The 15,265-nt window shown below is 39.2% G+C and overlaps 1 protein-coding gene across 2 annotated transcripts in view; it reads left to right on the forward strand.

The window, feature by feature from the left end:
• Positions 1 to 15,265, forward strand: part of Ubqn (ubiquilin) — an 85,551-nt gene that overhangs the window by 53,382 nt on the left and 16,904 nt on the right. For both annotated transcript variants that reach the window (XM_072300843.1, XM_072300845.1), the window contains exon 9: positions 11,125 to 11,248. In XM_072300843.1, coding sequence (XP_072156944.1) covers positions 11,125 to 11,248 — 124 coding nt within the window. The remainder of the gene's footprint in view (positions 1 to 11,124; positions 11,249 to 15,265) is intronic.

Here is a 15,265-nt window from a genome sequence, read left to right on the forward strand (position 1 = left end):
GTCGAACCATTTCACGTCAGAAGTATGGCGGGTCCGTTACCACGTAAAAGTGACCGTTTCGAATGGGTCGGTTCCAAAAACAGCTTTTTTTGAGTTTGAGAAGTCATTTCAAGTTTTTTTAGTAGCGCCATCGTTCTTTTCGCGAAATTTGCCATAGGAATCAGGCATCAATTTGCGAATCCCTGCACCTTGCAACAGGCCCATTGAAAAAACTGTCAAAAATCGGTTATTTCTCCTCACTGTTCTGCTACTTTTGCACGTTTTCAGAGCAGAACTTTTTTTTTCACCTGATTTCTCATCTATAGAGGGTCCTATAGGAGAACCCAAATTTTCTCCCTCGACAAATTATGGGAACTCCTTTGGGAACCCCCCCCCCCCCTCCTCAAATCGAAATAACTAAAAAATCGGTCATTTTCTCCCGTTTTTCGGCGATTATCGCAAAAACCGTTGCCTTCATGACTAGGTATGTGGATCTCACTTGAAAGCAGATAAAATTTCGGTCATTTTAAACCTGATCTGAAATTTTTTCTGATGAAAATTGCGCTCACTGCCGGGTTCTCAAAAAAAATCCAAAATTTTCAAAATTTCATTTTTTAATGGTTTTTTGCTTGTAACTATTTTTCTAAAATTATTCTTTAACGTATGTATATCCTTCCAAATAATGAGTAGATTCAACATACTACAATTTCGTTTATCAAGCTTGTCCATAGAGCGGAACGAGACGGCACCCTGCACGGTTTATTTCAGTAAAAGTTAAATGAAATTTTCTGTTGCTCACGAAGTCTTTTTGGATTTGAAAAATAGAGTAAAAATGATGTTTTCCTCACTTGAAATGAATGTAGATTGTTTGAGCTCCTTGAGAAATATATCGTTTTGTTATATGTTCAGGGCTTATAAGAGGCTGATACCAAAACAAAGCCAAGAAATTCCGAAAAATTTCAATTACAGTCAAAAAGGACCCTGCACACCTGTTATGGGAAGCTGCACCAAGACCGAATGCTAGTTTATTTTTGTCATTCGATTCTCCTCAAGATGCTGATCAAAAGTTATAATTGCTCCAACTTTATACGATACACCGTTTTCGCCAAAAACCTAAGAGAAGATTCAATTATTCGGCGATGAAAAGCCAGAAAGATTCCTCATTTCAGTACTCGAGTGAACAAATCAGGGGAACTCCCGCACCGACCGGCAGTCTTATCTCGGATTCCGCACGCTGTTTTGCTCGACCATCCAAATCAGATTCCTGAGGAGCATAAGAACAGGAAAGTCGGGCGTCAACCGGACGAGAGCGGAGGGAGATAGCCCCAGAGTTGGCAGGTATACAGATAAAAAGACGGACACGTCCTACGTTTTTTCCTTATTTACATCCGGCCTGTTCTCAAATGCTTTGTTCTTTTTTATTCATTGTCGCCGAATAATTGAATCTTCTCTTAGCTTTTTTTGCGAAAACGGTGCATCGTCGAAAATTGGCACAGTTATAATCAATTTATAATTAATAATTAATTTTGATCAGCATCTTGAGGAGAATCGAATGACATATATCAATTAGCATTCGGTCATGGTACAGCTTCCCGGGATAAGAGGTGTGCGGCGTCCTTTTTTTTTGCTCTAATGAGTACCAGTACTAGACTGAGGGGTGTCTCTTTTACTGTTTTTCTTCTTTCTTGCTTATTAGTAGATACGAACTTAGGTGAATAAAGAGTTATATTCACAAACTGCATGGAGTAATTGTTGAACCAACCAAAAAAGCTACCTTCAGCCTCAATACAGGTTGCAACCTTAGCCCTGCACCAAACGCAGAGAGGTGGTTTTTAAGGTTGAGAAGCAATAGTAAACACTTCCATTTCTAAGGCGACACGGTACTTTTTAGTTTATTCATATTTTCAACTTTCTAATGAGCTTTAGTGTGATAAAAATCGATTTTTTGTACTTTGTCTCCTCGTCAATGGCTTGTCTTGCGCCGGTCGTCAATAGCTGATTGTAATTAGAATGCAACCGAAACCAAAAGCTGATTTTCTCTAGAACCTAAGGGTCAAATTTAAAAATGTAATGCTCATTAGAGACCTGAGAGTACTACAAATACTGTAATTTTTACAGATTGACTCTAGTGTTATTAGTCTTAAAGGAAAAAAAAAGAAGAAATGGAGCCTTACTCGGTTAGGAAAACGAGTAAACTTATTTTGAATACCTCTTATTCAAACTATGGTAAATTACACCACCTTAAAAATGAGACCAAAATCATTTCAATAGCTATTTTAGTTTAGAAATTAAAACAGAAACTTTGAGTCAATTTTTGCATCAGCCTCTAACAAGCCCTAAGAATATAAATAAACGGTATATTTCTCCAGGAGCTCGAACAATCTATTTTCATTTTCAGCGAGGAAGACTCCATTTTCACTCTATTTTTCACATCCGAAAAGATTTTGTGAGTGATAGAAAATTTCATTTAGAGTTTACTCAAGTAAACCGCGCCCGGCGTTGCCAAAGTTACCGTCTCATAAGGCATTTTTCGGGGCAGTGCAATCCACACAACCACTCCACTCTCTTGCTCATCCAAGTACCAAGAACTATAGTTCGGGGTTGTATCAACTAAACATAGCCCTCTTTCCTACCCCATGGCAGAGACCGCAATAGCTCATATCGGAGTTGTCTCGGCCTTAGGTATCAAGAGGAAACTGTACCGGGAATTCCCTCGGTATTGAAATCTGGACGGGGATCGAAACGCGTACCGCGCTGTCGGCTACCGGTCACCGCGCGCGAAGCTTAAATATCATCACCTCCCCTTACGCCAATTCGATGCAAATCAGTAAACAAACATTGAAAATGATACTACCAATGTCCCCTTTTTTTGCATATCTCATTACTTTTTTCATTTCATATGTTTGAAAATTTGACTCATTTCCATTGGACACTGCACTGTGGGGCGGCGGCTGACCAGATTTCGTCCGATTCTATCTCTCGTTCAGCAATCGAGGGCTAGTGGTTGTTCGCCCGGAAATAAATGGCCAAATTGGCCGGTTGAATACGGAATTAAATGCACAAACTGACACATGAGCAGCCGGCCACTGTCTTTCGTTGAAGGAATGCATATCGTCACCTACCTGACATAAGAGCGTAATTACACTCTACAATGAACCCTGTCTTCCATATATTTCAAAGCTTTTTCGGGCTCATTTCAATGTGCAGTTATGCCTTTATGTTAGCCAAGCGACGATATTTTGTCAAATCGTGCATTTTAATCCACATTTGAACTGCCACTTGAGCTGTCTGGGAATATACCTCAAAATCTTTCTGCCGAAAAAAATGTGCTGCCTGTTCAAGCTCTTGAGCTGTAATATAAAGTAAAATAACAAGAAAAAAAAATATTTGAATAACTGTGCGATCCAATAGCAGCAAAAAGTTTAAATTAAGCATAAGAAGAAAATATGTACAGAAAAAGCTCCTGAAATAAAGAGTCGCCTCAAATTATTCTTTGGAAAAACTGTCGGAAAAGAGGAAAATCCATGAATTTGTGTCGTGTGCTTCCGTGTATTCTAATTTCTAATAGACAGTTCACGTTAGACTCGGTGGTTCAAGAAAAATCAACCAGGAACTGGCTGTGCGATCAACCACAAATTTTTTATATTTTAGTCGTTTGCTTATTTATCTAATACAGACGTAAATTAAGTTAAGATTTGTTATTGTGCTGTGTTCACCTGCCCAGAGATTATATATCAATGCCTAAAGTGCGAGACCGCATATCTCTGTTAGCGAGATTGTAGACTCCCATTCATACTTCATTTTTTTCATGGAATCCTATATTCAAGGTAGTTTTATCAAAACTTCTTTAAAAATGTTCTCTGTTATTTGAATATTTTGCATAGATATCAAGCTATGAAGCTGACTTGTTCCTTCTTGAAAAAATAAATTATAAGTGGAGATTTCGAGACACCGCAAAGGAGGTACGTGCTGTCACACTTTAGCTGTCGCTATGATATGCTTCAATATTTCAGAGAGAAGTGCATCACGTCCAGTAATGGGGGCGGAGAACTGATCTGATGGAGGACCCGTCTGAAAGATTTTTTGAGAAGCAAAAAATTCAATCAAAATACTACACCATATGAGAAAATAAAGAGAAAATGTCATAATCTACGATTTAATACGCTTTTGCTAATATGTTTAACATGGTCTTGCTGTCGAGAGAGAGGTGCGTCTACAGTTCCTCTCGCATATTTTTTGGGCCATGAAATAGTCTCAGTGGTACCATTAACGCCAAAAATGCTGTATTTGATCACTGTGGGATTAGGTATGGTTCAGAAAATACGTAACGCTGAATTCGGAGTTTCCGAACCGCCCCCTTCCCCGCTTGCCTAGCTTTAATGACGTTGGTCCCAATCCTTCAAGATGTAAAAACGAAATCGTCTAACGCTCTCCTCACTGCCGTCATAGCGTAGAAAGCAGTAAGTGTCAAATTTTTGAAATCAAGGCTCCTTCAATATTCTTCCAATCTATTTTAGATGAAATCACAGAAATAGCTAGAACAGCAAAATTGATCTTATTTTCATGGAAACGAGACATATGAGAAAGCCGCAAGTGCGCAAAAAATGACGTCGTTTCAGGCCAGACAGCAGAAAGTGACACGTTCCTCTAGAGAGCCAATGAAGACAGTGCTTTCAAGTAAAGTGCCGCCCTCTTCTATCAATTTTGAACCTGAAAATGTGTTAGTTGTGTGTGACCAAAACGCAACCACGAAAGCATGCAGTAGATAGCACTCATGGCTGTCTCGCCCAACAATAACCTAGCATGAAAATGAAAATGACCCTCTTCATGTATTTTAAATAAAATCCGTCCATTTTTAATCATCCAAACGATTTCTAGGAGTCTTTCGGACGATTCGCGATAATTTGAGAAAGAACGGAGGCTTCTTTTAATAACATTTTCCGGTCAGATGCTTTTGAGCCGGTTTTTCCAAAACTTCACTTTGGCACTTACTGCCATCTTCGCTATCACGGCAGCTCAGCCCCTCCCTTCCTAGATTATAACGTATTCTATCAACAGCCCATCACTTTGACACTAATTAATTACCGCATCTGTGGGCACTAAAAAGCAATATCGTGATCTATTAACTTAAAGGCTCCAATGAATTATCATTTTCGAAAGTGGCTGAAATCTCAGGGAAGGTACTTAATATATTAAAGAGAATAGGGATGTAATGGGTATCATTAGGCCCGGAAATAACACGAAAATGACGCGAGGTAACAATAACAAGGTACGTATTGAGAATTGGCAAGAAGAAAACCAAAAACACGAAAGATGAATAAATGATGGAGGAGTAAGGTTTTATTCTTCTGCGCACTTCATTGTAAAAGAAAACTTTAAACTGTGTTTGCAATGAAAATTTTGTTTCATATGTATGAATCTACATGTCGGGAGAAAGAAAAAACGCAAACCTACCGGTATCTTTTCTAAAACAAGAAATTTGTTTTTTCTAAGCTCTGCCAAATTTTTCGCATGAAAAATAAATAAATTAAAAAAACAATAAATAAAACCCAATAAATTAAAACCAATAATTCCGGAAACGCGGTCATGGTAGAGAGGAGGGTACTACCATCAAAAGTATAAACAACGCTGTGAATATGATTTGACCGAGTAATAGTGAATGCGAACACATGAAGCACTTTTTACAAACTCCTAAAAAATTCGTCAATAAGTAATAATTAGAATAACCCTTTTGGTATATCTTTCAAAGGAAAAATGTTCCAGTAACAGATTTTTGAAAAAGAAGTCTCAAGTTTGAAGCATTATTATGTTTTTTTCTCTCAATTTCTTTAAGCAGATTAAGTCGTAAAAAGTTACAGTAAATTCACACGTTTCAATTTCTTTACTGATGTAATTTTAATAATTGATATTATATTTTAAAACTGCACACTATAAAAGGACTTTATTAAAACTATTTTTAAACAATTTTTCTTGAAACTGTGTGTTTAAAACTTACGAGTTTCTGAGTCCCTTAAACAGTTTGCACCGATTTGTTGTCGATGCAAAGATCGTTTGAGAAGAAGAAGAAGAAGAGGAAGAAGAAGAAGAAGAAGAAGAAGAAGAAGAAGAAGGAGGAGGAGGAGGAGGAGGAGGAGGAGGAGGAGGAGGAGGAGGAGGAGGAGGAGGAGGAGAAGGAGAAAAAGAGAAGGATTGTAATGATAATTAGAATAGATAACGAATAGCAGTGGGAATGGAAGCGCCGCACAGCGAGATAGCGGTAGTCTGATTTACGTGGCAAATTCAAATATCAGATATTTTGAGCGAACTTGCCAGGGCCGGCTAGTTAACTCAAAAGATTGGATTTCATTAGCGAACATCGGAGAATGCTATCGACCGCATGGATTTGTATATTATTGCCGGGCAATGGTATTTAACTCAGGATCTAATGATCACTACTGGATAGATCCCTCAAAAGTCAAGATTTAATCCGCATTGCTTGACCATCGCATTTGTCTACCTGAGTTGTGATCGCAGAACAAAAGAAAGGGGAATCCCATTCAGATTTGAAGCCAGTGTCCGCGATGAATCGATCCGGCCTCCTGACACTTGACGTGATGCGTGCCTTTATGAGCTATCGAAGCATATCATATACAGTCTCTGCCCCATGGACTCCCAAAGTGAAATTTTAAAATTTCTTAGCGTACTCACTTTTGTGTAATTTTTTTTTTCATCAAGTGCAAGTGAGCACGCTAAGAAATTTTAAAATTATATATGCTATTTAATGAATTCAAAGCCGGAATGCTTTCCCTGCCGTAATTTTGGTTTTTAAATTTTTGATAGGCTCGCTTCTTCCTTAATGATCTCCTGTTAAGATGATTCCAAGAGAGCTGGCATAAGTTGCACAGGGACTGAATTAACTGGGACGATACTTTCCTCTGAGTTCGTGATTTCAGTTCCCTCCTCTGAAAATGAGGCATTGTCCTAGTCGTTAGTGTTTTAGTTCATGTATTATTGTACATCGTTGGCCACTTTTTCTGTGGGTACAAGCCGCCTGACATCTTTTTTGCATTCGCAGAAAAATCAGTCTTTTGGGATTTTATTCGGTTTTGAGAGCAGAAGTTTTTCCCTCCCTTATCCATAGAGGGTCCTAAACGAGAACCCAAATTTGCCCCCCCCCCCCCCCCCGACAAATTGTGGGAACCCCTTCGAAATCTCCCACCCCCCCCCCCATCGAAACTTTTAAAATTGCGTCTGGAGCAGGATATTTTAATGGTGTGATTGGCAGAAGTCCGTAATTGTGAAGTCTTCTACCCAAGGTGACCAAGGTGTTTGCTCATTCTAGTGCTTGGATGGCCTCAGTTTTGTTGCATGAACTGCACGGCCTTGAAAATGCCTTTTGAGACTGTAACTTTGGCAATGCAGGGGTGCTGTCTTGTTACGTTCTAAAGACAAGCTTGATACACGAAATTGTAGTATTTGAAATCTACTTTCATTTGGAAGGGTATACTTACCTTCAAGAATTGTTGAAAAACAGTTGGAAACAAAAAACCATGTAAAAACGAAATTTTGAAAATTTTGGGTTTTCTTTGCGAATCCAGTAGTAAGCGCAATTTTCATCAGAAAAATTTCAGATTGTGCGGTTCCCTTTTCTGTTGTTTTCATTATGGTAATCGTTTGGCTTATAAAAATTACTTTTCCAAGTAAGTTTAAATTTTTTATGTATCACATATATCTTATCATCTGTTTAATATTGGTGTGACCAAAAGAGGTTGTCCCATTTTCCATAGGAAGTGGCTGCAAGAGCTTTTCCATCCATACTTTCAGGAATCATAACGTATCATCGGAGAGGCCTAAATCCGGTGTCATTTCTCGTCTAGCCCCGCAGGTGGAGGGGGGACAGGGGGTCAAAGGTCAAACGCTCCAACCGCCATAACTTTTGAACGAATCGTCGGATCAACTTGATCTTGGGCTCAAATGAAAGCTCTTGACGAGACGTTTCATTTGATATTTGATGTGTAGTAGTGTCTATTTTTGGTAATTTTTCAACGCAAAAAATATCATTTTTTGATTTTTCAAGCCCAAAAAATTCAGTTTTTCGGGGTTTTCTCTACATGGGAACGCATGAATCATCACAAAAACCAATTTAAATGAAAGCCCTTGATTCAAGCTTTAAAACGAGCTATCGTTGAACTTGGGGAAATGAATGGTTCAAAAGTTATGACCGTTCAAAGTTGGCGTGGCGCTCTATTTTCGAAGCGCGCGGAGTGTATACTCGCGTGTCACCCCTCCCTACCTTTCCCCCTGGGGCCCGCTTCAGTTGATAACGGATACAGGAAGGTCCAAAGCTCCTTCCATCTAAAGAATGACCAGTCATTAGTGTTAAATTACTTTTATTTCTAACGAAAAAAGGGAAATAAAAATAAATTAAACGCTAATAAACGATAATACACTGGCATACATTATTTTTTTGCCCCCCCCCCCTCCATGATTTAATATTTGATGTTGCCAAATCAAGCCTCTGATCACTACGGTATCTGGTTATTCCCTTGCAGGTAGATCTTGTTGAGAGGGAAATAGATCGGAGAGATAAAATGTGAGTATATGTAAATGTAAATGTGAGTTTCAAGTGCTGGTCGGCTTGTTGCGCACTAGAGCCTATGAATATTATCTACAGCTTTTGAGTGTATTTTGTGGTAAAAGAAGCTTGATTTGGCTTTTAAATATTAAATCATGGAGGGGGGGGGGGCAAAAAAATTATGTATGCCAGCGTATTATTGTTTATTAGCATTTAATTTATTTTTATTTCCCTTTTTTCGTTAGAAATAAAAGTAATTTAACACTAATGACTGGTCATTCTTTAGATGGAAGGAGCTTTGGACCTTCCTGTATCCGTTATCAACTGAAGCGGGCCCCAGGGGGAAAGGTAGGGAGGGGTGACACGCGAGTATACACTCCGCGCGCTTTGAAAATAGAGCGCCACGCCAACTTTGAACGGTCATAACTTTTGAACCATTCATTTCCCCAAGTTCAACGATAGCTCGTTTTAAAGCTTGAATCAAGGGCTTTCATTTAAATTGGTTTTTGTGATGATTCATGCGTTCCCATTTAGAGAAAACTCCGAAAAACTGAATTTTTTGGGCTTGAAAAATCAAAAAATGATATTTTTTACGTTGGAAAATTACCAAAAATAGACACTACTACACATCAAATATCAAATGAAACGTCTCGTCAAGAGCTTTCATTTGAGCCCAAGATCAAGTTGATCCGACGATTCGTTCAAAAGTTATGGCGGTTGGAGCGTTTGACCTTTGACCCCCTTCCCCCCCCTCCACCTGCGGGGCTAGACGAGAAATGACACCGGATTCAGGCCTCTCTGATGATACGTTATGATTCCTGAAAGTATGGATGGAAAAGCTCTTGCAGCCATTTCCTATGGAAAATGGGACAAAGTCTTTCATCTGCTTTCAAGTAAGATCCACATACCTAGTCATATAAACAACTGTTTTTGCGAAAGTCGCCGAAAAACGAGAGAAAATAACCGATTTTAAACCGTTATTTCGATTTTGGGGAGGGTTTTTGAAGGGTTTCCCACCTGTCGAGAAGAAAAATTTGGGATTTCGTATAAGACCCTCTATTGATGAGAAATCAGGGGAGGGAAAAATTCTGCTCTCAATACCACATGAAAATCCCTATTGACTGGACTATAAATGGATATCGGACGTTCTCGCATATTTTTTTGTGGTTTGGCCCCCTAGATGGGGCCGAAAGACCCCTAAAACAGGTCCGATCCGTCTATCGATCCGTCGATGCCCGTTCCCTCGAAGATGACGTTGAGCCTTAAAAGTCAAATTCCCAGAAAAATTGGCATTGAACGTTTTTGCATACGTTGATTCTTTTATTCTTACTTGAAAACCTATAAATGTTTACCTAGTTGGAAAAGAACATTGCCTGAATGTCATTTGTAACAATTGAACAAAAATTGGTAAGAGCAGGGTTGCCAGCGACCGGGAAAAGTCAGGGAAAAAAAATCAACCGGGAAAAGTCAGGGAAAGTCAGGGAATTTCGGTGTTGGTCAGGGATTTTTCTGATTTTTCGTGGAATTAGGCGCGGGCGGTCTCGAGCTCGCGTTGCGGGATCAACTGACTACTGCGTTCGATTGCGGAGGATGGTGGCGCTCTCGCTCGGCTTCGCGAGGAACTACCGGCATTCCGACATTCCGACCATCGCGTCGCGTCGGACCTGTGCGCGCGTGTGAGGGTGTGTGTGTGCGCGTGTGCTTACGTTTGTTCACATAACCTAGAAGCTCACAACGAGTTTGCCATCAGCATCGCCTCGTCATTGGAAGCCAGTTTAGAATTAATGAATCAAAATGGTGGCACGGAAGTAGTTATTATTAAAAAATTTTGTTGTAAAAAAATAATGTGTGATAACATAACACCAAAACTTGTGTGCAAAAAGGGCACCTCTCCATTGCAGTTTTTCAGGATCTCTTACAACAATTTATTGTTTTGTAAGAAAGTCACTTAGTCATTTTACTTAAAATTTTTGTTAACAATATTATTAAATTATAAAGCACATTCAGTTAAATTGTCTTCATGCCACTAGCATTTCTTTGCCTTGAAAGGGATGGAATGCCAAAGGAAATTCTGAATCACTGATCCTGAAAAGTGTCCTTCCTGAACCTTAATCCTTCATCGCTGCTCGTGATAATTGGAAAACATCTTCTGAAACCTCAAGGTCCAATCTTAATCGCCAAAAATATTTTTTGAAATACACCCTAACCAAGCAGTTTTCTGTACCTAGCCCTTGCGTTGCAAATGTGTATGTTAACTAACTGCTAAAAATTTAAATAGTCGAAAATAGCTCTCATTTTCACTTTAACAGACTGCGTCAGATCCACACTTAAAAGTCAGGGAAAAATATTGGAAAGTCAGGGAAAAGTCAGGGAATGGAAAAAAATAATTCGGCTGGCAACCCTGTAAGAGAGAAGTACGTTCGTGCTCAGAGAATATATTTGATGCATTAAATATTCAATGCAACATTGAATGGGTACCCTATTAGGCGCCTGCTTGCTGCCCAGCTGTCTGCTTGTTTTTTCCTCAGAACTTTAATTACACCACCGTCGATTTGAATGCTTACAATTATGAATCTTCTTTTGAAATGCAGGTGGCTAGTTTGTCAGAACAAGGTGCTAATACTAACTCTACACAACCTCCAGAAGAAAGGTACCGGTCTCAATTAGAGCAGTTGACAGCAATGGGTTTTGTGAATAGAGAAGCAAATTTGCAAGGTAAGAATGCCAGAAGGATCTTGTCATTAAGTTATTGTTTAGGCCGAAGATAAAGGGAAAATTTTTTATTATTTTAGAAGATTTTACAAGTAAATTGGTGAAATACAAAGGGTGTCTCACCGCTTTCCAAATTTTTTGATTATTGACCCACCGTGACAAAAATTTTTGTGGGTAGATGCCATGCTGTGGAACCATGGCACTGTGTGTTGCTCCATGAGGTCCATTTCTCCAGAACCCCCACCTTTCCAAAATTAAAATTCAAGATCAACAAAGTTTTGTACTAGTTTTGTACCCAAATGTATCGTAAAGAAAAAGTTTTGCACCCATCATGTAAAGTACGTACAATTAAAACGCAGGAGGGGGGGCCGGAGGAATTAAGCCCCCCCACCTTTAAAATTCTACTCTTTCTTATCGCCAAAGTGTTGTACTAGTTTTGTACCGAAATGTACCGTACGAAAAAAGTTTTGTACCCTTACGATAGGGGAGCTACGGGGGGGGGGGGGTCAAAAGTGGGGGGGCTAGAGAAATATATTCGAAAAAATGGACTTACGTACTCGAAAACCCTCAGGATGTACACTAGGAGTTTTGTACCGAAATGTACCGTCGAAAAAGCCGCACTTTTTTTACCGTAAGGCCTCCCCCAGGGGGGTACCCCCGTCATGGCCCCCTGCCTGTGGCAGTATTGAACGGGCCGTTTCTGTGCCCCGGGAGATCAAATCAGAATGTTCCTTTACTCCTTTTAATGGTACTAGCTTTAGGGTGTTTCTTATTTTTTAAATTTTCGAATTCGAAGGAGGTCTTGGTCTTAAAAGTTGATGTGTGGATACATTAGAAGCCTCGTACAGGGAAAAAAATTTAAAACAATTTTTACCCGGTGCTCAAACGACTTAAGTGACACAAGTTGAAATTTGAGATTTTTAGATAAAATAACACTGTTTTCCCATGGTAAACGCCGAGTTACGGGTCTTAAGGGCGAAAATTTCGTCCGTTTGGTCGTATCTGCAACGGAAAAGCCGCAAAACACCCGAGAAAGGCGCGCGCAACGAGAGACTAGGAGCAAAATGGGCGCGCCGCGCCGTAGCGCAACGCGCGCGCATCCTCTGCACTGCTTAAGCGACATGCCGCACGCACGCACTAAGCTTACGCGGGCCCGAAAGTTCCCGTCCGTTGCAATGTATCATTACGAATTGACCTGGATACACTTTAACATTAAAAAACAGTTGAAATGTATAAATACATCAAAAAGACAAATTTTCTTTGTAAAATATTGGCTATATGTAGGAAAATCAATTTCAACAATTTAAACAGTTCAAAGTTAATAAACCAAGTCAAATAATCCACAGTTTACTTAAAGGCCTAGAGTCTTAAAATGGTTGACAGACTATTTTTATTATTTTTAAATGGTTTTAGTGACTTTGGCTGTGACTTGTAAGAGATCATTAAAATAATTTTCTTCAAATAATACATTAGACATTAGTTAAATTGTACGCTCTGCCGGACAGGTGGATTCGGCAACCCTACATTGTGTCTCATGTTGTGAACAAAGACTCTCTTAGTGTTCGATGTAACCCGCCCGGCAAAGCGGTATTGTGTCAACGTTGCCACAATATCGCCGCAGATAGCGGCAACGTTGTTGTGCAACGTTGCCATAACGTTGACACAATATTATTTTTGCTCCCCTAACAATATTGTCGGAAATATCGCCTCAACATTGCTCGGCAATGTTGCTGGCAAAAAGAAAACAAAATGTTGCCGCAACATTTTTTTTTTTTTTACTACTTCAAATTGCCCACAAGGGCTAATCCCACGCGTTAAGTCCCATCCCCCCTCCGTCCCTACTGAACCAGTCCCAGGCAACCATTGTTTGCGACCATCAAACTTGGGTGGCCTGGCTGGGAACCGAACCCGGGACCGCCCGATCATAGAGCAAGCGCTACAACCACTACACCATAGTAGGCCGACAAACATTGCTCACTCGAAGACCTCATTATAGAGCCTTTCAATTGCCTCAGTTCTATTTAAGTTCCTTGAAGCATATACCTACATCTCACTAATGTATTTCAGCAATATTACCTACTCAAAATATTATTAGGTTTGTCTTTAGTACATTATAAGACAGTATTTGTTGTGTAAGTGGATTTATTATGAAGCGGCTTGGTTCCAAGTTGTTCATTTTTTACCACTTAGCTGTAATTTAATAAATAACGTTTATAAATAATTATTTTTGGAGGCTAAAACTGATGGTTTTCAACAATTACTCTACTTCTCATTGTAAATTGACACATAGTCATTTGTTCAGGAGAAAGTTAATAATTTATGTAAAATAACATAAAAGACGCCATTGAGAAGAGAAAATAATGAAGACCTTGTAATGGATATTAAGGCAAATAATTAACAAGTTGTGAAAAAATAGCTCTCTACTACTATATGACAAGCTAAGAATGACATGAATTCGAGCGACAAGGGGAGGTACCCACAACAACATATATTATTAAGTAACAAAGTTGAAGGTATGAATTAAAAACTAAAGTACTTATATTACAAATGCCAAAAAATAATAATAATGTAATGTTGCCATATTACCGAAAACATTGCCAAACAGTGTTTTCACAATATTTTTAATTAACATTGCTGCAAATATTATCCGGCAATGTTTAGTCAACGTTTTAAACAATATTGCAAAAATATTTTAGTTGCAATATTGCTTTGCAATATTTTACAAATATTATTACAACGTAATCTGGCAACGTTGCCGTGAAAATATTGCCGGTAACGTTGCCACCGCTCACCGTGCCGGGCGGGAAGTCTCTCATCAAATAATGCCAAGGGAATCAAATTTTTACTACAGAGGTACCATACGTGGCTGGATAAATTACGGAGCACAACACTAGCTGCTGTAGGTACTCTCGTTAAAGCTGCGAAACTTCTTGAGGTCTATGAAGTGTGCCTCCTCAATGTGTACCTACGCTGAAAAATGCCCGATAAGTCCAGGCTTCTCCCCAACCAACATTCTAGCCTTTTTTTCAATATCATGGATTTGCCATTTTCATTTCTAGACTCTTGCCCAGCCCAATGGCTATTTACTTCCGAATATCTTGAGGTAAAAAAAGGAGTTAAGTCATAAAAGTTGTTAATGATCATGCTGAGCGCAAAATTAATTGTGATGTCCACACACAACAGGAGATCAGAATGGAGATCTTGCTTGTGTTAGGAGTTAGTGATTTAAGTACTGATTATTACGCACAATTCCGCGGGAAACACGATGGTTTTATCAATTTCCTCCAAGACCATTTCCAAAACTGAAAAAAGCTGTGAAAGTTGATGCCGTAATAGAGGGGATATTCCACGCTATCCTACCTCTGTATCAAGCCAAACTCTCCATGCTGAGAGCGAATAATATACATTGAAAGGGTAGCCACTTTGTTTGGGGTTTCCAAAGTTAAAAACATGTGTTTTCAGTTTTGACCGCAATCTTGCGGATTCATTTCGACGGTGTGAGTCGGCAGTCACACGACTCGGTTTGCAAAGTCGCAGACTTCCTGTCATACTTTATTTTTCAAACGGAAAACTACTCAACGGCAATGCTTTAAAACTGCCATGCTTTTTCTTCCATGTGAGAAGAAAAGTCTGCATAAACTTCAAAGAATGGTGTCAGTTTGTTCTCCTTAAAAAATAACATAGAAACGGAGATAATCAGACACCGCAATTGAGATATGTGATTGCAAACTTACGCCGTCAATTTGCTCCTTATATCTTAGCATAGAAAATTTGGCTTATTACGAAGGTGGACTCTCAGGAAAGCGGGGATATCTTCTTCAATACGGCCTTAACTTTAAGAGTTTTTTTTTAGTTTTAGGGTTTGTTTCAGAGAAAACCAGTGAAACCATCCTATCTCACGCGAAGTTTTACAAAGGAATCAATACTTGTACTGCCAACTCCCGATATAAACAAGAGCTGCATTTTAATGATCTCCCTAATAGCCAAAATAGGATTATCGAATAGGTATCGGCCAGATAG

The sequence above is a fragment of the Bemisia tabaci genome, chromosome 1 (assembly GCF_918797505.1).
Source record: "Bemisia tabaci chromosome 1, PGI_BMITA_v3".
Taxonomy (NCBI): domain Eukaryota; kingdom Metazoa; phylum Arthropoda; class Insecta; order Hemiptera; family Aleyrodidae; genus Bemisia; species Bemisia tabaci.